The sequence below is a fragment of the Corvus hawaiiensis genome, chromosome 2 (genome assembly GCF_020740725.1).
Source record: "Corvus hawaiiensis isolate bCorHaw1 chromosome 2, bCorHaw1.pri.cur, whole genome shotgun sequence".
NCBI classification, from domain to species: Eukaryota; Metazoa; Chordata; class Aves; order Passeriformes; family Corvidae; genus Corvus; species Corvus hawaiiensis.
Window position 1 is genome coordinate 24,914,271 of NC_063214.1, and position 21,691 is coordinate 24,935,961.

Here is a 21,691-nt window from a genome sequence, read left to right on the forward strand (position 1 = left end):
AACATACAGCACATTTCATTTCTATTCAGTCACAGCCAACACAGCTAGACTAAGAAAGCTGTCTTCAAGCTGAGCTCCAAAAGACAGTTTTGGGATAGCTGAGACTTGTAAATTGGGAAAAGAAGAAAATGGCTACAGCAAGAAAGGTCCTAAGACAGCCCAGGAGAGGAGTCTTATGGCCTCAGCTGACATCACTTGATCCCACTGTAAGCAGCCCTGTCTGGTTTAACACCTCAGCCATCCCTGGGCAGAGATGCAGTATGAGGACAGCTCGCTGTACAGGCTGGTATGCACTCAAGCAAAAGCTCCCAGCTGCACCATGAGAACAGATACTTTCTGATAAACAGACCTCAGACAACTATCTGCAGTATGAAAACCATTAGCACTACCAACTCCTGCACTACAAACTGCTTCAGCCTTCTTCTTGTATGAGCAAATAGGCCCTTAAAAAGGACTGAGCCTTCATTTAAAGTCCCACACTCAGACTTTAAAAGCCCATGAAGAATGTAGCATAATAAATGAAGCAAAAATCAAGACATACCCAACATGAAGTGACAATGTGTTTAAAAAAGAAGAAAGTATTCCATGAAGTATCCTTTGAGCTACTTACCATCACTTAACCAGGCTGTCTGTGACAAGACAATCACTTCTAAGTACTGTATTTTCACTTCACTTTCCTTCACCTTAACATCAAATGGCACAAATGATCACGACTATTACAAGTTTCTGTGACATACATGGCAACATATATAGGATCACATGGAAGGAATCTCTCACATTGTCACCCCCTGTCAGATTTAGCTCACAGACAACAGCAGGGATTCAAGGTAAGAACAAAGTATTAGAGGTGCTTTTGAAATACCCACTCAGAAAGCTGCACTTCCAGTTAACATCAAATAAGACTCTGAATTATCTTGTTCAGTATGAGTTTCCTATGTTAGTTTAGGACATGAGTAACCATTTCTTAAGCAAAAGGTTCTTCCACTAAAGAAAAACCCCCCCACACCCTAATTTCCATTTCTTTATTATTGCTACTCAATTTTCATCTGTGAACTAATATGATGAATTGCAAAACTCTGCCAATCTCAATTTTCACTTCCATTAGATGTTGCACACACTGTATGCATATCTCCCCAGTATTCAAGCCTATCAAACAAAGGAAAGCAGAAAGCGACAGCAGAAGAAAGGACCTGGATGAGCATCCTGTTTTTTCCATCGCTATCATAAAACCTGTGATAGGCCCTTTGGCAAACACCATTACACAACTTTTCTACACTCCCCACACTAAGACATTCCCCAGAGATCACCAGCTCTGCATGTAACCCAGCAGCTGCTGACTCACTTTCATCAGCTAAGACTTCTCCAAAATCTGTGATCATTTATCCCAGTAGCCTGCTTGGATTTTTTTTTCTAATGAGGAACAGTGTCCTTTCAGAAAAGTGTAACATTACCCACTGAAGCTTTACTCCTCTTCTACCCCTACCCTCTTCTGCCACTGAGGAGGGATGTTCCTCCCAATGGTTATGGCCAGTGCAACTGCAAAGCAATTAGGCTGTGGAATGTGAAGCTTCACAGTAAGTAAATTAAGATGATCCTGTCTTTTCTGCCTGTTGGATAAGAAAAAAACCACCTTCGTGTTTTTCTTCTAAAACACTTCCCCGCTTAAGCTTTTCTTTTCCTCTAACTTAGGGCCAAACGGTATTCACAGTGCTCAAACTGAAATTAACTGAGTTTGTTGACTGCTGGCGTGCAGGCTGAAAATAGCTTACAGAAAACAATGCCTGGATGTCCAGCTACAGCTTCCCTTTAAGGAAATTCAATTAAAATACGTCTATCACACCACAAATTAACCATGAAACAAGTACTTCTAGAGTCAGTCAGCTTTCTCTTGTATGCCAGATACACAGTGATTTATCTCACACAAAGGAGAGCTTTATAGAGCTTTTCATTGAAGGTGAAAGTGTTAGCAATAAAGGATGCCCCATCAAGAGTTAGCCATGCAGTATTTTGGAATCTCTAAGCCAGACCGAATCGAAATACTGTCACAGGATACTGTCCTTTAAGATCAACTTCATTCTGTTGGTATTTTTTCCGTCTTTCAGTCACTTAAAGATAAATCTTGGTTTTGACTGTATCTGTCAGCAACATACTGACACTATAAAACAACGTCAATGCAGAAGCTGGAAGGAAGCCTTGATATATTCAAATTGATTAAATCTTATTCAGAGTTAAAGCACAGTAAAGAATGAACGTAAAGATCAATTTTAAATAAAACCCGGCACCCCAGGTGATTTAAAAACTAAAATTTTTAAAGTCAAAAGCTTTTTAAGTGCTGATTTGAAGAGCAGACAACCTTCTCTTCTCAACAATCCACTTTCCCTAAAACTTCCTTGCAGAAAAACTTGGTGATGCAACTTGCATGGGGCACAGTAACCTTCAGAATATCAGCTGAAATAAAAAAAAGGAGAAAAGTGTTTTTAAATAAGCACATCTCACTCTGGATACCTCATCTGAGAGCTGATGGAAAGCACTTCCTCTGCATTGATAAGACAGCTGCAGATTTCCACAGACACTTCCAAAACAGGTTTAAAGAACAATTTCCTGAATTATGCACTCAAACAGCTTAAACAGAGACCTACAAGGGGTCAATAAATAAAACCAACTCTGAGAGTTTTCAGCAACAGTCAGAGATTTAATAATATTTCTTAGTGTCAATCACTAGAAAATATTCTTTTTCATCTAGTGGGACTAGGAGTTTTAACACAATTTCTTCTCCTCTGCTGGAGATTTTGAGTGATGTCCAAATCTTCTATGTCCATATGTACCTTCTATGTCAGGTCACAGAGGGCTTCTTGACTGTGATACTGGTTTCCTTCCAGCTGGGAATATATGGAAATACAAGCATCCTGAAAATACCAGAAACCATTCTTTCCTGTTATCCTCTACTTCAAAAAGTGGATTAACACAGGTTAAGTTCTAAATCCTGCAGAGGACAGCCTTTGGGTGAAACAAACAACTGACTAGTGCCATCTTTGAGGGGAAAAATAAACCAAAGCCAAGTGCATACAGCTGCCAGATCTCACCAGGCCAAGCTGATGTCTAGCCCATGAAGAATCCAAGGCTTTTAATCCCTAAACTGCAAATTCTTACCATCTTCCACCAGGCAAAAAACACGCCAATACAGCTCACAAAATTCAAAACCAGGGGACTGTACTGTTGCATCCTGGAGCAATGATTTCACCTTCCCCTGAAGCAGTAAGTCAAGCCTGAATTAATTACATGTGCAAAGAAATATGGTAACACCTTTTAACAAGGTTTTAATGGACGTGCATGTGTTTCATAATAATGTCTGAACTGACCTTAATAATTTATGAACATCAAGGAACATTTTCAGGAAAAAAAAAAAAAAAAAAATCAATGGCCAAGATACTCAGCTATGCCAGTAAGCACCTACAGCATCAATAATAAGGCACACTGGACAGAATCATATTCAGAAACAGCCAAAAGAAAAAATTCCAAATTTAAACATGGACTTTATTAAAAAAGACAGTTGTTGGGGAATTGCTCTGGGTAATTACATTAATACGATTCAGTATTATGGGTACAGGAGGAAAGCAGACCTGTCTGTGTTAACACAGTAGGACAGCAAACCTAAATACACATCTGCTGGGTTTTTAAAATTGCTGTAATTGAAAGAATTAATATTGATGTGTCTATAAAAGGCAACACTGAAAAAAGAGACAGTTACACACCACAATCAGATCTGTTGGGTGAAGAAAATCAGGGTACCTTCTGCAAGATTGTACCTCAGGTTGAGTAAATGTACGAGGCCTTCAGCATAACCAGAGATGCCAGAAAGGAAATCAAGACGAAAACAAGCGACTGCAAAAAAACCCCATTCAGTATGATGGGAACAAAGACCACATAGAAGCCAGAAATTCAACTGAGCAAACACCTCCACTTTCAGGATTTTTCTGATGCAACATCAAAGCAACTGAACTATTCTTCTCCACATACAACAATTTCAAGAGTTTTCAATTTCAATGAACTCTAACAGGAATTGCGCTAATGAAGTTAGATCTGTTTTTCTTCCTGCTTTTCTTGACTAAAAGTGAGACAAAAAGTGCTAGAAGGGTTATAACCTAGAAGCTACAATGTAGATGAAACTGGTACTTGAAAATATGAAGTCATCAGCCAGTGAACTAATATGAATTTTTATCCAATACTACAAATGTTGATCATTCTGTTTCAACTTGTAACTTTTTGAGACTTACATTAATTTTACCCAGAAAATGTAATGGTCTCACTATTCATATATTTGACAAAGGATCTTTAAAAGCAGAATCTTAAGAAAGGAAGCAGACTGCTCTTCAGACTCACACGGATACACAAACCCTTTATAACACCACAGATCTCTTTTGGAGGAAAATTTGGAGTTGCAGGTTTGGCTGTGAACCTAATCTATCAGACATACTGTTAACACTTGCACAGGTGCTTCCTATTTTTCCCCACATTTATATAGTTAGTGCTATTTTTCACTAAGTCTTTGAAACCAGCTTTTGCTGATTTGCTTGGAAAATGTTTCTCCAAGATTCCGACACAAGATTTTTAAGAAAGGGAAAAAAAAAAAAAGTTACTTCCTTACACCACTGACACAGTTTCTTGAGGTAAAATCAAAATCAGGTTATAATAGGAGAATCCCCTCACCTGTAAATGTGGCAGGTACAACAGGCTTCCTGGAGCCAGTGCATGCCATATCCTGCTCCAGGTGTCACTTGCAAACACCAGATCCCAGTTTTGTAGCCTCTCACTCTAACCAGATTTAAAATTCTGTCTTTCAGAAGATGATGAGGTTAAGCTACAAGAAGCAATTCTGAATCTTCCTGAGAACAGGGAGAGAAGGCATACATTTCAGAACTACAGTGGGAAAACATGCCATCAAGACTTTCAATGTCTGTACAATGTAACCTCAGACACTACTCATCCTTTCCAGAAAAGGGCACAGAATCTTCCACTTTCAAGTCTTGTTTTTACTTGCTTCTCTCTGTATTGAGCCCGGAACTGCCTTTATCCCACATCAGTTGCAAAGCCAAAGTCTTCTGGCATTTTATCAGGAGCTCACTGAGTTTCATTCCCTGGAAAGTTCAAGAATGCTGCTCAGCCTTCCTCCTGCACTATATCTTGATGAGAAATAGTGTATTTTCACTGCAAGACCTGCCTTGAAATATTAGGGCAGAAAAGAACCATCTGCTTTCACTTAAATCCCATCTTATTGTTGGCTTTCCATAAACTGAAGCCAGGAGGCCACAGATACCAAAGGGTTTTCTTCATTCAGGATGAAAAGTTGTGCTGCAGCTGCACACAGAAAGGCTGAGGGGCCTGCCTGAAAGGAGGGCATTTTCTCCTACTTTCACAAGTAAAAATACATGGAGCCAGGTGTAATAAGGCCACAAGGTCTGACCACACAAGGCAGAAATTCAACAATGCAGGCTCAGGATGTAATTCTCAATCACTTTTATGATCTTAACCCAGCATAAACAATAGCAAGGTGTCAGGAAAGTCAAGGACCACCTGTGTGCATGTATACAAATGGATGAAACTTCCTGTTACAGCTTAAGTCAAATGGCCCCTTCCCTCCCATGAGGAAATAATTTCCTTCCTTGCCTTTAGCCACAAGCCCCACCCTGCTGTCCTAATTCTGACAGTTCACTGTTCACGTAGCAATGTGAAGCAAGTTGATAAAAAGTGAGAAACTAACATGCCAAAATAAAAAAGTGGGATATTTCAGAGAGGGCAAAGGGGAAAAGTTCAAGAATTGTATCATTTATGTTACCAGACTAGAGCCAACACAAAGCAGAGAAAAGAATGCATGGCTAAGGATGTAGATGAGCGAGCTTTCCCCACATGGTGGCAAAATTGACTCAACTGTAACGTGAAGCCACTAGAAGATTTTAACTATGGACACCAGAACCCCTTACAGTTTACGCTCTGAACACACCAGAATATGTGTTATTTTGGAGATGTGTAAGCATTGGCCCTCGCATAATGCAGTTGTAAGGTTTTGGGAGTTTGTTTAAAGGGAAGAAAGTAAGATCACTTCTCTCACATATCAAGCCTAGGAAGTCATAATTACACCAAAGCACAGTGGGCTTAACACCAGCATTCCTTTCTAGGTTTCTGCGAGGAAAAAAGCAGTAATTGCTTTTCACATTATGGATTCAATAAACCCTGGAACACCACGCTTTTCATCATGATAGGTGATGTAATACTGTCTTTTGGAAATTCCAGAAAGACAACGAAACACTATGGAAGTATTGGATTCAGTACAGTTTTAGTGCATCGGAGTGCAAGTGTGTATCTATTGTGGATAGAAGCAATAAAGAAACAAAGAAACTAAGTAAAAAGACATCAGATTAGCTTTAATTAAGATAGTTTCTTGTTTAGAAGAATCTCCTAAGGCATCCGGTGAGAAAGTGAGCTGTATGTCACAGGAAGTGGAAGGCAGGAATGCAATTCCCATCAAGCCTCATTCCTGCCATAAAGACATGTGCTCCTCTCCCAGGCACATGGCTCTGCCCTCACTCATGCCAGCTCTCCCGCACCAAACCGATCACTTAACAGTAGAAAAACACATCTTTTTTTTTTTTTTTTTTCCCTTTTTGCGACATTTTTCAGCAGTTTAATGAGCTGGTGGAGAATTCTGACAAGCAACAAAACCAGCAGGTAAGAGAGGATACCACTACATTGGAAAGGATGAAAGAAAAATCTCCACCTTTCGTGGATGAAAAATATCAAACCACCTACACTTCATGAAAATGCACCTTAGATGTGCACTGCTGAACACCCTTCTCAGAATGCTGATCTTCCCTGTTCGTTCTCAGCTGCTTGGAATGGCAGAAGCCTGACAGCTGGACCCATTTAACAACAGTTCGGTGCCACTATGAGATGTGATGTTCTCCTGCTTCTCAGGGAACCAGCACGTTCCTGACGCCAGAAGAAAATTAAAACACAAAAAAACCCCACCAAACAAAAAAAACCCGCCCACAAAATAACCAAAAAGAAGAAAAAAACCCCACAAGCCTCACCTTGCTGACCTGGCAAACTGAATGGCTACACCGCTGGCTGGTTGGCTCAAACCTGGCAAACAGGAATGGGCTCGCTCTGCCAGTCAGCTACTCCTCAGACGCCCATAGCCCTGCATCTCCCTTCAAATGACAAACTACACAGACCTCCTGGACTACAGCAGCAGACTAAGCTTTAACGCCAGAGCGGAGAATCCCTCTGCCGTCTGCACAGCTTCCCATTCCCTACGCATTCTATGTGTGAGGTTTAAACATCGAACTGTGTTGGTTTCTGTAGGACAGGAGGAGGTCAGCAGCTCCTCTTAAAAAAAAAAAAAAAAAGACAAAACAAAACAAAGAAAAAGCCTCAACAAACACCGCAGGAGGAACGGCAGACGGTGGGAAGGAGCCAAGGCATGGAAGGGGCCCAGACGGGCACAACGTGGGGGGAGCACGGGCCCCGCGGGCCGCTCTGCGGCACCCAAGCGCCAGGCCGGGGGCCTCCGCGGGCCGCAGGCACCACCCCGCTCCCCGGGGCCGGCACTGACCTGGCGCCGCTTCCAGCTCTTCCCGGCTCCGGGCGGCGCTTCCAGCGGCTCCGCCACCCGCGTCACCGCCGCGCGCGCCTCTGGCGTCAATGGCGCCGGCGGCGCCTGCGCAGCACCGCCCCCTCCCTTCCCGCGCCCCGCGCGCCGCTCAGCGGGGTGAGTGACAGGGAAGGGAGCCAATCGCCTGCCCGTACGGCTCCTCGCCTTCCCGCCTTCGCGAGAGCTAAACCAATCAGAAGTGAGAGCCTCCCAGGCCGCTCGAGCAGGCAGCCAATAGGCTGAGAGAAGCGCAAGAACACGCGTCGCGATTGGCGGGCGCCCTGGTGGCCGGGCGTTGTTGCTAGGCAGGGTAAAGATGGCGGCTCTGGACAGGGTCAAGGTGCTGGTGCTGGGCGACTCCGGTGAGTCCGTGTCCCTAGGCCGTGTGTCCTGGGGCCGCTCCTTGGGGATCTGCTCCTTGCCTCCCTTCTCGTTACCCCGTAAGAGGCCGGGACCTCCCGCGTTCACTCAGTGCTGCTCCAGGCCTCGCCACCTGTAACCCTGGCACCGCCTCCTAGAAGTTGTTCTCTTTCTGTGCACTTGCAGGTGTCGGAAAGTCGTCGCTCGTTCACCTGTTGTGCCACAACCAGGTTCTGGGGAACCCGTCCTGGACAGTGGGCTGCTCCGTGGATGTGCGAGTAGGTGACGTGCACGGCCTCTTGGTGGCCCTGAGCCTGGCATGTGAGGGAAGGGTCTTGACTTTTTATTTTAATTACTTACCGCCCCAGAAAGAAGTGTACGTTGATCATGTGTTTTGCTGAGGACTTAATCTTCTGATGCAAGTAGTGTCAAATGTGAGCCAAGCACTTGTGTAAGCAAGTTTTGACTTTTCAAGGTTGTCACAGTCAGACATTTGTCACTCGTATCTCCTCTCCCTGCTGCAGTGGCCACTGGCGTGTTACAAGGCACAGCGTGGCCGATTCTTTGAGAACAGGCAAGGCAGAGCTAAATTGTCAGCCAAACACAGTGGGGAAAACCAGTTGGTTTGTTTAGGTTGTGGGTACACAGGAAAGCTCTGGGTGATATTCATGTGTTAGAAAAGCAAACTGGAATTTAGGGCCTGACATGCTTCAGTGCTCTTAGACCCGAGTGAGGAAATTAACAGGAGAAACTTATTGTTGAGACCTGGACACCAGGAATGCAGAATTTATAAACCACAAAGACACCTTGCAGAAAGCAGAGCTGAAGAAGAAACTAACAAAGACAGATACTGAGACTCTCCCTCTCTGGGAAAAAGATAATAAAAAGGCTGAAAATGTGGGCTAGTTAGCAGGAGAAGTGAGAAATCAATAACCAGTAGAAGATAGAATACTAGTTAACGAAGAGAACTGCATAACTTGTAAGCCAGTGAGCACTAGTTCCTTTGTTTGCTAAAATGTGTAAATAGTTACAAGTTTTGATGACTGATGTACACGTTTGGTGAAGTGCTTCTCACGTACCTCAGTGCTGCATAAAGCAGTGTTGATTTTCTAACCTGACTGGGTTTATATAGGGAGTTTATTTCCCAGTTTTTGGTGACAACTGTGACCAGGGGGTTGCTTCTCCTCCTGACTGCTTGCTGCAGGACCTGCTGTGGGAGGAATGAGGATGTTCATCCAGCAATTCTTTCACCCAGCCTACAGCCCTCATGGAGCATTGATAAATGCTTTTTTCCTTCATCACTCTTGGCTGCATTCTCCTTGAAATGCATTGCCCTAGGTTAGGAATGTAGTTCCAAAATTTGAGGAGAGGAACATGGCAGTCCTGTTTCATTGTGGAGCAAAACTACCCAGCAGATCTGGGGCCAGAAGCTGTTGCTTAATTCAGCTGAGATGTCAGAATTTGGAGAGGAAGATGTGGTCAGTTGGAATCCAGGTCTGTCACCTGTGTTAATATTCTTGCAGTGCTGCCATGTGGGTTTTAACAACTGTAGGAAGTCAAGACCTTGATTTTTCCATTTGCTTTAGCAAAATGCTATTTCCAAGCGCATCATGAGATGTTAGGTTTGTTAATACTGAGATGGAAAGGGTGCTCCCTGCTTACTCACCAGGCTCCATTTCATATAAGAGCTCTGGTATCCAGTCATTGCTGTTTGACTCATTCCATCTCTCTTCCACTTCAGAGGTTTGAAATGGTGTCAGCCTGAGAATTTCCAAATTTCTATTGAAGTGCAGTAATCCTTCCAGCTGAAAGTGTTAAGTGTCACGTGGATTAACTCCTGTGAGTTGGTGCTGTGGTTATGTATGATGTGAATTTTTCATCAGATCCATGACTACAAAGAAGGGACTCCAGAAGAGAAGACCTATTACATTGAGCTGTGGGATGTTGGAGGTTCTGTGGGCAGTGCCACCAGTGTGAAAAGCACACGAGCAGTGTTTTATAATTTGCTGAATGGTAAGTTGGCTTGCCATAAATATGGTTTTACTACTGTTTCTGCTAGGAGGTGTCTTGTTTCTGGGGCAGAGTTCCATGCAGCCTGGCTGAGGGCTACATTGTTTTGTTTTGGTTTGGTTTTTTTTCCTGATACCATTTGTAGGCAGAACTCTATGGATTCAGTTGTGAGTGGCAGATATTTCAGGGAAACCTGTGCAGAAGAGTTTCATCAGCCTTTCCCTTCAGTCTTGTGCAGCTGGCACAGCAGGGAGTCTTTGAAGGTGCAGTGGTATCCCTTGCAGCTACCCTTGCAGACATAAAGGCTGCCTTCACCTTTCCAGGCCTCATATACTGCAGAAATATGATTTATATTTTCTTGCCTGCTCAGTTGTAAAACCTACAGCAGAGAAATGATTAGTTCAGTTTTTATGAACTTTGATAGTTACATCCTATCCTGGCAAATTTGAACAGTCTCCCATAAAATTGCCATATGCTGATAACCATCTGGCCTCTGCTCATTTAGCTTACCAACTTATTTTTAAGAGTTGTATCTTGCAACTTGCTGCATGTATAGAAAATAGTATTTTGTGCCTTCTGTTGAGATACTGTCTTAAAGGCCCAGTAGTTCATCTGTGCCTGTAGTAAGAACAAATAAGAGATTATAAACATAACAGTGCAGTATTTCAACTGTTACTTTTTGTCATCCCAGGATAGTTCACTAAAAACAGGTGTGTATCAGACTAACAACTGCTTCTGAAAATCTGGCTCAAATGTTCTGTTTGATTCTCCTTGCTTGTTCCCACTCATTTGAAGGTCTTTCAATAACATGTTAAACCACACAATACACATTTTTGGTCTGTGATTAACTAGTTACTTCTTCCTCCTTTCTCAGGGGGAAAACTGTTAGGTACAAGTGTCATGTGGATTAACATGAGGTACTCTTGCTTATGTTGTTAACCAGATCTCTGTAAATAAGGCTTGTGTTGAGTTGTGCCCTCAAAGCAAGCCTCTTCGGTATATGAAAAAAAAATTGATTTCTTTTTGATACCAAATCCACAGTGTGCCAGCGAGTGTGGGTCAGACTTGGAAATACCTTAGAACAGCCCATTAGGAAATGAAATCTTGGACTCATACATTTGAATTATAATTGATGACATTAAAATAGAGTTAGTTATCTCCACTGCCCAAAAGATATTATTAGCTCACATATGAAAACTGTTGACTTTGGTAGAAACTTGGGTCTTGTTTCTTTCATTAGATTAATTTCTCCATTAGAGCTTGTCTCACAAATTGCCTGTTTGACCTGATTTAAGAAGAGAAGATGAATGCATTCCTCCTGCCTGACTGCTTGTGCTTTCTGGGCTTGCAGTGGTCTGAAAACAAGTTAATGTTTGGTTGTGGCAGCACCTGTGCAGGCTGCCAGATTGTTGACAAGGCTGGGTACAATTTGGTTTTGGATTATCCACAGATCTTCTGCTTTGCTGACCCTCCACCTGCTGTGGGGACTGTGATAGCTGAGGACAGTGACTGGGCAGTAAGGCTTTGGCTTGCAGACCTTAATGTGGGAGGAACGTTTCCTTGAGTAGTCATTGGTCCTGCCTGCGCTTTTTGGATGTTGACAGAGTCGTCTTCTGCTTGTGCAACTAACTGTGCAGGTTTTAGGTGAAGTAGATAAGGGAACTGACCAATCAAAAACATAACTGAGGGAGAGTGTCTGGAGGTGGAGAGTGTTTCTCACAGGTTGTGCAGCAGTGCCTCTGGATCTGCTGCTGTAGGCCAAGTTATGTTGTATCAGGCATTTTCTCCCTACAGTGGGGGTGGACATGCAGCAGAGTTGCCTTTTCATACTGTTACTGAGATAAATGCTTTGAAATAGGGCTATAGCTGTGACATGCTGGGAATTCTTGTGGGAGAGCCTGTGCACAGTCATGTGGGGTGGTGGAAAATGTTTGTGGAAATGTGGTTTCTTCATAGTGTGTACAGTGGGTGGCACCTCTGGGAGTTAAGGTGAAAGACTAAATTAGTAGGTTTGTTCCACCTGTAGGCTGTGAAGTGTTCTGAGAATGAATCCTGATGCAGATAAGGGGTATCATTCCATTTTGTCCTTAAATTGATGATAATTGGACGTCTGGAGGAAGTGGGAACATTCCACATATTGCAGAAGGTGTGAATAAATAGAAGAAATTTGCTAGCAGGAGTTGGTAATTGAGTTGGGAACTGTGGTTATCAGAAGTGGGTGTCTGTTAATAGCACAGCTAGGAAGTTTGTCTCAGAATTTACATTTTGAAGGTTCATGGTAATGAAAAATGCTAGAAACCTAATCTTAAGTACAAGAAATCTTATTAATTCATGCTTCTACCAGCCATTTAGTGGACTATGAAATTTTATCAGTGTCTGTTTCCCCTTTGGATTCCTCCCCAAGTACATAGCATTAATTCTTGAAAATGCAGGAAAGCAGTAGTTCTCTCTGAACTCTTTTGAAACAAAGAAAAAGCCTTTAGACTTTATAGATGGTGTGACAAAAAATAATTATGTTTACCAGTTAGAGAAATGCTAAATTTTCTGCTGCAGTAGTATAGAATTTCAGTATCATGAGAAGTAGACAGAATCAGTGAATGCCTGTGAGCCTTTTGCAGATTAAACCCGGAGGTGGCTGTTTGTTTCCTGCTTTCATGTGATTTTTCTCTTATCTCTTATCCAGTTCTTGATAAGCAGCTTTGAAAAACCTGTTGCATCCTGATATTTGCAGCCTTACTTAATCACTGTAACTCAACTGATCATACATCCCTTACTTTGTTCTCAGATATCTGGGAACCTGCAGGTGTCATTTTGGTAAGATAAGGAAGAGAATGTGTATCATTAAATACCATCTTTCTGTCTTGTCTTTCATTCTAGGGATAATTTTAGTGCATGACTTAACCAACAAGAAATCATCCCAGAATTTGTATCGCTGGTCTTTGGAAGCCCTCAACAGAGATGTCGCTCCAACAGGAGTTCTCGTGACAAACGGGTGAGTGAAAAACATACACAAAGACAGGCATACAATTCAGGCACAGTGTTTCCAAGCTGTTATAGAAGTCTTTGTTCATCTCTAAGGCTACTTGGTCTCCACAGGAAAGTAGATGTGGTTAGACTTTGAAGAAAGAAAGAAAGAAATGGGGAATATCAAAGAAAGTTGATTGTTGATGATTCTTTTTGTTTTATACTTCCAATCAGGCCATTCTGACAGCAGATTCTGTAACTGAATGGCAGAGACCTTGCTTTAAGGGAAAAGATATTTACTGGATCCTTTATTTGTCTGAGGCCTCTGTGAGACTGGGTCCAGTCCCTGATACCTGAAGATTTCTTAGTCTGTACTGAGAGGTGCCATTGTACCGGAAATGCCATGGGGGATGATGTGTCTGGTTCAAGAGGCTTTCCCTCCATGTACCAAGACTGAGGAAGTTCACTGCATAGATTTTTGGTTTGGGTGATAGGGGAATTATTTTAGGAGTGTGGCTAAAAGAGCTTAGAAAACTCTGCTTAAACAGCATGTTTATAATTAACTCTGCGACACCTTGTCAAGGAATTCCTCCTGAACCTCTGTGCTCCTGTCATCCATCTAGTCAAGGAAGTTTGAAAATCATTGCTAAACCTCACACATGAGCAGGAAGGCAATAATGAGGAGTAGCTTTTTGTGGGAAGAATATCAATTGTTTATCTGTCTGTTCTGATACACAGATGTTTCTGTAGAAATGTAGGAGATGGGAAAGAGGATTTGCATTGTATAAACTGCAAAATTCTCCAGTGTTTCCAAAGACAGGTTCTTCACAATTGTTTTCATTTTCAAAACTTTAAATTCTGTCAAGGACAGATGTTCAGCCACTAGCAATTGCTTGCTCAAGTTGTTGCTGTTGGTTGTAAAATTAGAAAGTTTGGTTTAGGTAAAAATGACAGACAAGTGATTTTCCTAGCTAAGGAGAATGGTCGAAGCTTGGATTCCTGCGTAGTGACTTAGATGCAGAAGCCCTTCCTTAATTTATGGATACTGCACATTCTCACTTAGATAAATAGACCATTAATAAATAAATAACTTTTTTTTGAAAGGCACAGGGGAGGTGACGTTGTCCCTGTGCCCACTTACGTGGCCATCAGCTCATTCAGAATTGTATTTGTTTCGCTCATCAGTGACTATGACCGTGAACAGTTTGCTGATAACCAGATCCCACTGCTGGTAATAGGAACTAAGCTGGATCAGATCCCAGAAACTAAGAAGAATGAAGTTTTGACCAGAACAGCTTTCTTGGCTGAGGATTTCAATGCTGAAGAGATAAATTTGGTTAGTATCCTTGTCATCACTATTGTTTTTCTTTTCTATGGGAGTTAGTCCAATTTTTAGTAAGTAAAGATGTTGTAACAAAAATTTGTCTTCTGGAGATTTTTTCAGTAGTGCCACTCATTCACATTTGGGTTGGCTGTGCCCCTTGCTTGATGAAACAGATATCTTTGTTTCACTATAGGGAGATGTAAGGGGTGTTACATAGGGTCACTGAAGCTTAGAATTGATGGCTGCAAATGAAATTTTCTTTTTCCTGTTCATAGCTCTGACATAGACTATCTTTGCATAAAACATGAAGATGCTTTTATCGAGATATATGGGTATAAAAATATACATGTGCTGTATGAATGGTTGTGTACACACTCACAATTTCAGGTGTAGCCTGTGCAAATCACTGCCTGACTGTATAGCTGGTGGTGGAAGGAAGATGTGGAGCATACAGGGGGTTGCTTGGAATTCTGCAGTTGATTCACAGAACAGAAGTTGGTCTTTTCTCAGAAGTGACTGTGGAGCAGAAATCAGCAGATCCATTGTTTTCCCCCGCTGATGGTGTGTGTCAGGGGAAGGGGTATGTTGATTTCCTTCTGTTTGGCTTCCTTGCACTGATTTCCTTGTGCTTGGTTTGTTGTTGTCTTTTGTTTGTTCTAGGATTGCACCAATCCTCGTTACCTGGCCGCAGGTTCATCCAATGCTGTCAAACTAAGCAGGTTTTTTGATAAGGTAAGTCCATGAAATGATGTTTTATTGTCCTGTGCATCGAGTGCTGTCTGGGATTTGAGCGTGAACACTTGAAGCTGCTCCTTTCACGTTCCGCTCTTTGAGTTGGTTCAAGGCAGGTGTGGGGAGTCCAAAGCTTGGTCTGCTTTTGGAACTCTACAGGAGATAGCTGATGTGCTTGAAGATTTAGTTCCTGATCTACACAGAGCAATGAAAAAGAACTCACGAATGTGCAAAGACATTCTGCTTATGCTTTTGAAGTCATCTGGCAGGCCAGAGGGATTGCAGCATTCTGAGGTAGTAATGTGGGGAGATAGAAAACTGGTTAGCTCTGTTGATCCTGGTTAAAGCAACCTTTAGGTATCAAGAAATTAATTAAGAATATTACTCTCCCTTCCTGAAACAGAGACCATCAAGGTCCACTGTGAAAATGACAGAAGGAATGCTCTGGTTTAAGCATCCCCTGGGCAAAGATAGCATAGTGGGGCTACTGTGCAGTGGTAGGAACCACTACCCCTGCAGAGAGGGAATGGGAGTAACTGACTCTGAAGCAGAAGACTCACAAACCATCACCTCCATTACCCAGGAGGGCTAACTAAATTAGGTGTGTTGAAGTTGAGGATAATAAGCTTTTCTAAGAATGGCTGGAGGTGGCAACTCCTAGGCGTGCTGGAGCAGTGCACTAAATCAGTAGGCCTGGAGCAGAGATGTGGGGTCAGACCTTGTCCCAGTTAGCCATGAGTTTGAGTGCTCATGTGTGAAGTGTTGGTTGGAATCTGAGGTTATGCATGTGCTGTGCAAGCTAAGATCATTCTCTGTTATTCCCAGGTCATAGAGAAGAGATACTTCTTAAGAGATGGCAATCAGGTTTGTCACTTTTCCTCCTCTTTTGTTTCATTTCTCCCTGTGTAATGTGAACTGCTGACACAGTCCTCTTTAAAACACAGGCTTCATGCAACTTAAATGACAATCTGTGCTGGTAATTGAGTTCTTATATCTGTGGGAGCACAGCTGTTATGGCTAGACAGAAAAATGGCTGACTTTTTTCAGCTGAAGTATTTGTCTGTAATGTGATTGGCAGTGAAATACTTAAGTATGATAACGTAGTAGAAGTTGGAAGAATGAAATAAAATGGGCAAATATGATTTCTTTCAGCTCTGTCAGCTTCAGGCTGCATGGTTGCAGATTTAGGCCATAGATGTTATCCTGAAGGTCAATGAAAAGGCTTTCTTTTGCACAGCTGGAACTAGATTTTATGTTTAATACAGGTAGTTTCCAGAGGTTCAGTGGAGCCACAAGAAAAATGGCAGTATGATACCAGGTTGTAATTCATTCCTGAAGGACTGAATTAACTGTTTTCAGCACAGCTGGGGAAGTGCTTGCAAAATGACTTCTTGTTTGGGCAGGCCACTTCAGCTTTTGTGCCCCCCACCTCCCCATGTGCAGTCTGCCATGCAGGGAGTAGTGAAGTTGCATTTACCACATGTAAAGGTGTTGCAAATTACCATGAAAAGCATCTCTGAAGTACAGTCACTCCTATCCTTAGAGGTAGCTGTGCTGAAAGCCCCTTGGGGAGAATGGGGAAAAAATAGTCACAAATTACAAAATGCTTCCTTTCTTTGAGCTCTTTTTTAGTGCCTTTTAAAAATAAATTCGCTTTTGCCCCTTTCAGTTCTGCATGATGCCTTTTTTTCTTCCCCTCTTGCCTTCCCCTCCCCACATTCTAGTGAAAGGAAGTTTCCCTTTCATGGGAATAATATCTTAATGCAGAAACCTGCTTGTGTGCTGGTTGTCTTTGATGCATGATGTAAGATTTTTATTTTTATTATTTGATCATATTTAGCAGCTAGCGAGGGATTAACTATGCATTCCTTATGGCTGTGTGCCAAAGATTGCAGCCTGCTGATGACTATCTACTTCCCTGACAAGAGCTCAAAAGCTTAAAACAAATCTTAAGTAGCAAGCAGTCAGGTTTAAAGAGGAAAAATCCAAATTGGAACTGGAGATTTCAATACAACCTCTTAATGTTATCATTTGACGTTATCTACTTAATGTAACTCTGATCAATGTGTTTGTGGGTTTTCTACAATAGGTCACTGCGGTCATTCATGTTTTGAGGTATTTCTGTTATAAACTTCTTCAGGATGAAAAGAATGATAAGTTTCAAATTGTTCATAGCTATGACTTCAATCAGATCTCTGATAAATAAATAATTGTTACTCTTAATTAGTGACTTTGATATAAAAGATGCTAAAGCAGATAACTTTTTACCTATGGTGTCCAGGTACTTTTTAGTTAAAGTGATTGCATTTTTCCTTTTTAAATTCCCAAAGCAGTTCTCACAAGGAGAACCTTTGTACAAAATCTGCCTGATTTTATCCTTAGAGATGATTGCTTTTCAGAGATGAATAAAACAGTACCTTAGTGAATACCTTGCATATCTGTTTGAGTTTTTGGGCCTGAAAACCCTAAATAGATTTAATCTGTGAAGATTTTAGTGGACTTGTATTTTGGGAAAGCTCTTTAGCTCTCTATTTACCAATGAAGTGTGTAACCTGAGCAATCTGCTGTGAATTGTAGATCATGTTTTTGTCCCATACCATCCATACATGCCCATGTTCTCCTGGAATGATTTGTAGTGCTTGGTTGACTCCTGCCATTTTAAAAGACTGTATTTCCTATGAAAGTATGGAATTGTTTTGGGAGGGTATGTCTGCTGGGTCTGCTGTTCCTGCTTATGTGTAGTGAGTAAGGTAGAAATTACTCTGGCCTGTAATCAAATAGTTTCATGCTGCCAATAGGACAGATATGCAGTATTAGAAAGCAGCACATCACTTTCTTTTGGCACTTCACAGATGCGTTGAATTGAAAACCTGTCTGAAATACTGTTAAAGCCAGAGAAGCTTCTGATGGTTTCAAGTCATTTTTGTTTGTAAACATCCATTGTCACAGTGTATCAGTGTTTACAGAAGGGCTGCAAAAGCAGGAGTGCTAATCCTTTGTATGGTTGCAGCCATTTCTACCCCTATGGTTTCCTTAAAGCTTTCAGCCATTGATAAAACTGTACTTTCAACTGCCAGTGAAGTGCTGCTGCCCAGGTTTGAAGGCATAAAGCCTCCACAGCTCTTTGGTAGGACTCAGTTGTACTGTTTTATAGTTTCATAAATGAATGGGGGAGAAATTCTTGTATGCACTTGAATCTGGGGGGAAATACAGGCTTTGAAATCTCTCATTAACTGGGTTAGGATTGAGGTTTTCAATTTCCCTTGCCAAAAAGCCTTGAGGAGCCCCGCAGAACAAATGAGCCATAGTGATGTTGTGCAGTGTTTAATTAGTGGTGCTCCTCCCACAGTCAGCTGAAGCATTGTGGCCCTGGTTCTGGAGACGGCGTGGAAGATGTTGCAGTTGGCTTGGTAACAGTGTGGGCTAGAGGGAGCTCATGCTGATTCTGACATGACAACTTGTCTTCCCTGCCTCTAGATTCCTGGCTTCTCTGAAAGGAAGAGGTTTGGAGGAGGAACACTGAAGAGCCTTCATTATGATTGAGCACTGAAGAAGTGGAAGGTGACTTCTCTGAGTTCCTAATGACATTCCCATTCCGACTGGATGCTCGAAGACAATAATGCTTCTGTCAAGCAGAGTAAAATGATATTGCAGCTGGCTAGCCTGCTGAAGCTTCTGTTGTTGGAAAAGACTTGGGAAAGGTTTTCCAAAAACCTGATCTGAAACCTAGAGTGTTTCCTAGGGTTGCAGGCCTGGATATATGGGAACATCTGGGGAAAGTGTGCAATAAGTTGAATGCCTCTCACACTGCTGGGGGAAACTTCATCATACACAGCACGTATATGTGACATCCTTGTCTCCATTTTGGAAAACTTACGGACAGTCTTTGCAATGATTTGCATTCATTTTACCTCTAGAGGAAAGATGACACTGAGTGGGCCTCTCATGTACTGTAAAGTGACCAAAACAAGTGAGCAAAATATAAGGATGGGTAAGAAGTGGTCTGGAAAATCATAGAATGCCTTCATTAAATGAATGGAGTGTTGTCTCACCTAGAGCACACTGTTCATCCCTATTCAAAAGGGATAAAAGCAATAGGCAGGATATGAAAAAAGATTTGAAGCCTTAAAAAGAAAATTATTAGTAGAAAACAACTGGTGTTAATTCTGCTACTTAAATTAAAATTGTTTACTTTGGAGAGGGCAAAGTAAATCAGGTTCTCCTGTTTATCTTTTCATAATTGATTGTGGTCTTGTTTTTTATATTAAAAGGCAATGCTTTGAAAACTGATGGGAAAAGTTATGTTTTTGTACAGTGCTTATTTGGAACAAATGTGACATGGTCCTACTGAGCCTGAGGACTTAGTGGATTCAGAAAACATGAAATGTAAGAACATCCTCTGAATTAGGATGGATAGAAATTTAGAAGGGATATAAAGCTGTGTACAAAGTAGGAACTGAGCATGATGAGAAGGAAAGTTCTGTGATACAGATGTTTGCTTTACATAGTTAGCACTAAAGATAAAGGAGACTTGACCTGGTCTGATCTGCTGTACAGGGTCTTGTCTTCCTAAATAGCCCAAGCTTTGCACGGTTTCTCACCTTGCCAGAATTACATGGAGTGGTAAAAGCCTGATTTATGGCAGTTTTTTATTTCCACTCCTTCCTCACAATCACCTCTAATGGTTAAGCCTCTGGCAAAGGCTAACTAGGAGCTGGAGTTAGATATAAGTAGAGATTAATAATAAGTGGGGATAGAAGAAAGTAAAACGCTGCTGTGAAATTGACAGGGAGCAGAGTTCTGCAGTCTCTGGATTACCTCTGCCTGCAGCTCTTCTGGCAGCTGCTTAGAAATAAATGCAAAACTGCCTATTGCCACTAATCAGGCACAAAAGTGACAGCTGGGGGCACCAGTCAAACTTACTAAAAATATGGATGCTTTGCTTTTCCTTAGGCCATTTCCAGAAAGGTCTGGGAGCAGTTGTAAACATGAGTGCAGTAAGTTTTTAGATGCCTCTGTGAAATAGGTTGTTAGTTTACACTTTACAACCAGAAAAAACAAGGTACCAAAATACTCATAATAAAGAACCCGTATCTGAGCTGTGCAGCTCATGACAGCACCAGTGTCTATCTCTGATCCTTTGATAATGAAAGCTGGAATTGTTTTCTCAAGGTCAGGTGCAATCTTAGGGTAACCAGATCTGGGCTCCCTCAGGTTCCTAAGAAACTGCAGAGCAGAACAAGCAAACTTCAGTGCCATTTCCTCCTTCACCCTGTGCCATCTTTGGAGTGGCCAAACCCCTGGTTGCAGCTCACCTGTCTGTGTTTTAAAATAGGCCTCTAGCCCAGAGTAAGTATCTTGTTTGTTTAGATCTCAGCAGGTAACCATAATTAGGTGTATTTTTTCCCTCCTAGGACAAGGTGATAGGTAATGGAGTTGTGTGTGTTGATGGCATTACATTTATTTTTGCAGGAAGTTCCAGCTTGTCGGAACCAGAAGTATGTGACCAGCTGGAGTTAGTTCCATTGCTTTTTGAGCCTCACCTGTTTCAGCTGCCCAAAAATGGTTCACTTGCAAGCTTAGGGATGTGACACCAGACAACTTCGGTGTGTCACACTTGTTTTATGTGTTTTACCTTTCTTTTCTCTGCACACACCCCCCTTCCATGGCCTTTGACTCTTCTGTCTGTCTTGCCTGTGTCTGTCTATACCTCCATTCTCTCTTCCTCCTGCTCCCTTTCTCACAATTACTATCCCTCTTTCTCTCCCCATTTACCCCATCTGTCTGACCCCTCCATATCACAAGAAGTCACAAAGACTCCTCTTCGTGCTTCCTGCTCTGCTCTCTGGTTTCCCCTTTTTTCCCATTTTCCTCTCTGTTTCTTTCTGCCATGCATTGTCTCTCTTGCTTCTGTTTCCTTGTTTTTCTTCATCTCTGGTTCTGTCTGTCTCTGGTTTCTATTACAGGCACACACATTTCACATCAAAACATTGTTACCCAGTCCCTTTAAATTCAAGCTACTCCATGTCTCTGTTTTATTTCCCAGGCAGAAATACCTGCCCAGGTGCTGTGTACCAGCGGTATCAGTGAAGGTGGCTTGTGCAGGTGCACATGAGATGTGTTGGACCTCCCATGCACACACATGTGAAATGTAGAGCAAATAAACATGAGCCTTCCCTGTTCCCAAGGGGCTTGGCAGAGCTTTCTAGTTTATCTGTTACCACTTTGATGACTGGGGGGGATAGTCAGAATGAATATGAAAATGTCCTTAATGTGGAAAATTTAGCAAAGATGTCACTGGCTTTTTAAGCATGTGAAACCTATCCAGTAATGGGATTTTGAGTGCAACCTTAATACAAATTTTCATTATTGATTATATTTGCAGAGGCAGCTGCAATATGCTCCATTTGTCACAAATGAGAGATGAACTGTGTCATAGCCTGCAGTCAGTCAGCTATGGTGAAGTCAGGGTTTGGGTTCTCATTTCTCAGTGGATAACAAGGTGACAGTTTTCACTGATTGAAAACCTGCTTCTTATTTTCGGCAAAGGGATCTTAATCCTCCTATTTCTTTTATTAGTCAGCTCCTCTTGTTAGAAGTCATGTTTCTGTCTCCTTACAAGAATGCTGGTTACTTTGATTCCTTTGTAGGGT

The 21,691-nt window shown here is 42.0% G+C and overlaps 2 protein-coding genes across 4 annotated transcripts in view; one reads left to right on the top strand and one right to left on the bottom strand.

Annotated features, from left to right (window-relative positions):
• GTF2E1 (general transcription factor IIE subunit 1) overlaps positions 1-7,694 on the bottom strand; it is a 49,313-nt gene extending 41,619 nt beyond the window's left edge. The window contains exon 1 of one of the 3 annotated variants that reach the window (XM_048295039.1): positions 7,610-7,694. The gene's annotated coding sequence lies outside the window, so the exon portion shown is untranslated. Of the gene's footprint in view, positions 1-4,707; positions 4,884-7,085; positions 7,587-7,609 lie in introns of those variants that run through there. The other 2 variants (XM_048295040.1, XM_048295041.1) reach the window with 2 other exon arrangements.
• A 238-nt stretch (positions 7,695-7,932) lies between these two features.
• On the top strand, positions 7,933-19,328 carry RABL3 (RAB, member of RAS oncogene family like 3). Its single transcript, XM_048295171.1, has 8 exons — positions 7,933-8,010; positions 8,195-8,286; positions 9,892-10,021; positions 12,896-13,010; positions 14,168-14,318; positions 14,967-15,038; positions 15,864-15,902; positions 18,516-19,328. Exons 1-8 carry the CDS (start codon positions 7,965-7,967, stop codon positions 18,579-18,581), a joined length of 711 nt encoding a protein of 236 aa, XP_048151128.1. The 5' UTR covers positions 7,933-7,964; the 3' UTR covers positions 18,582-19,328.
• Positions 19,329-21,691: the final 2,363 nt, after the last annotated feature.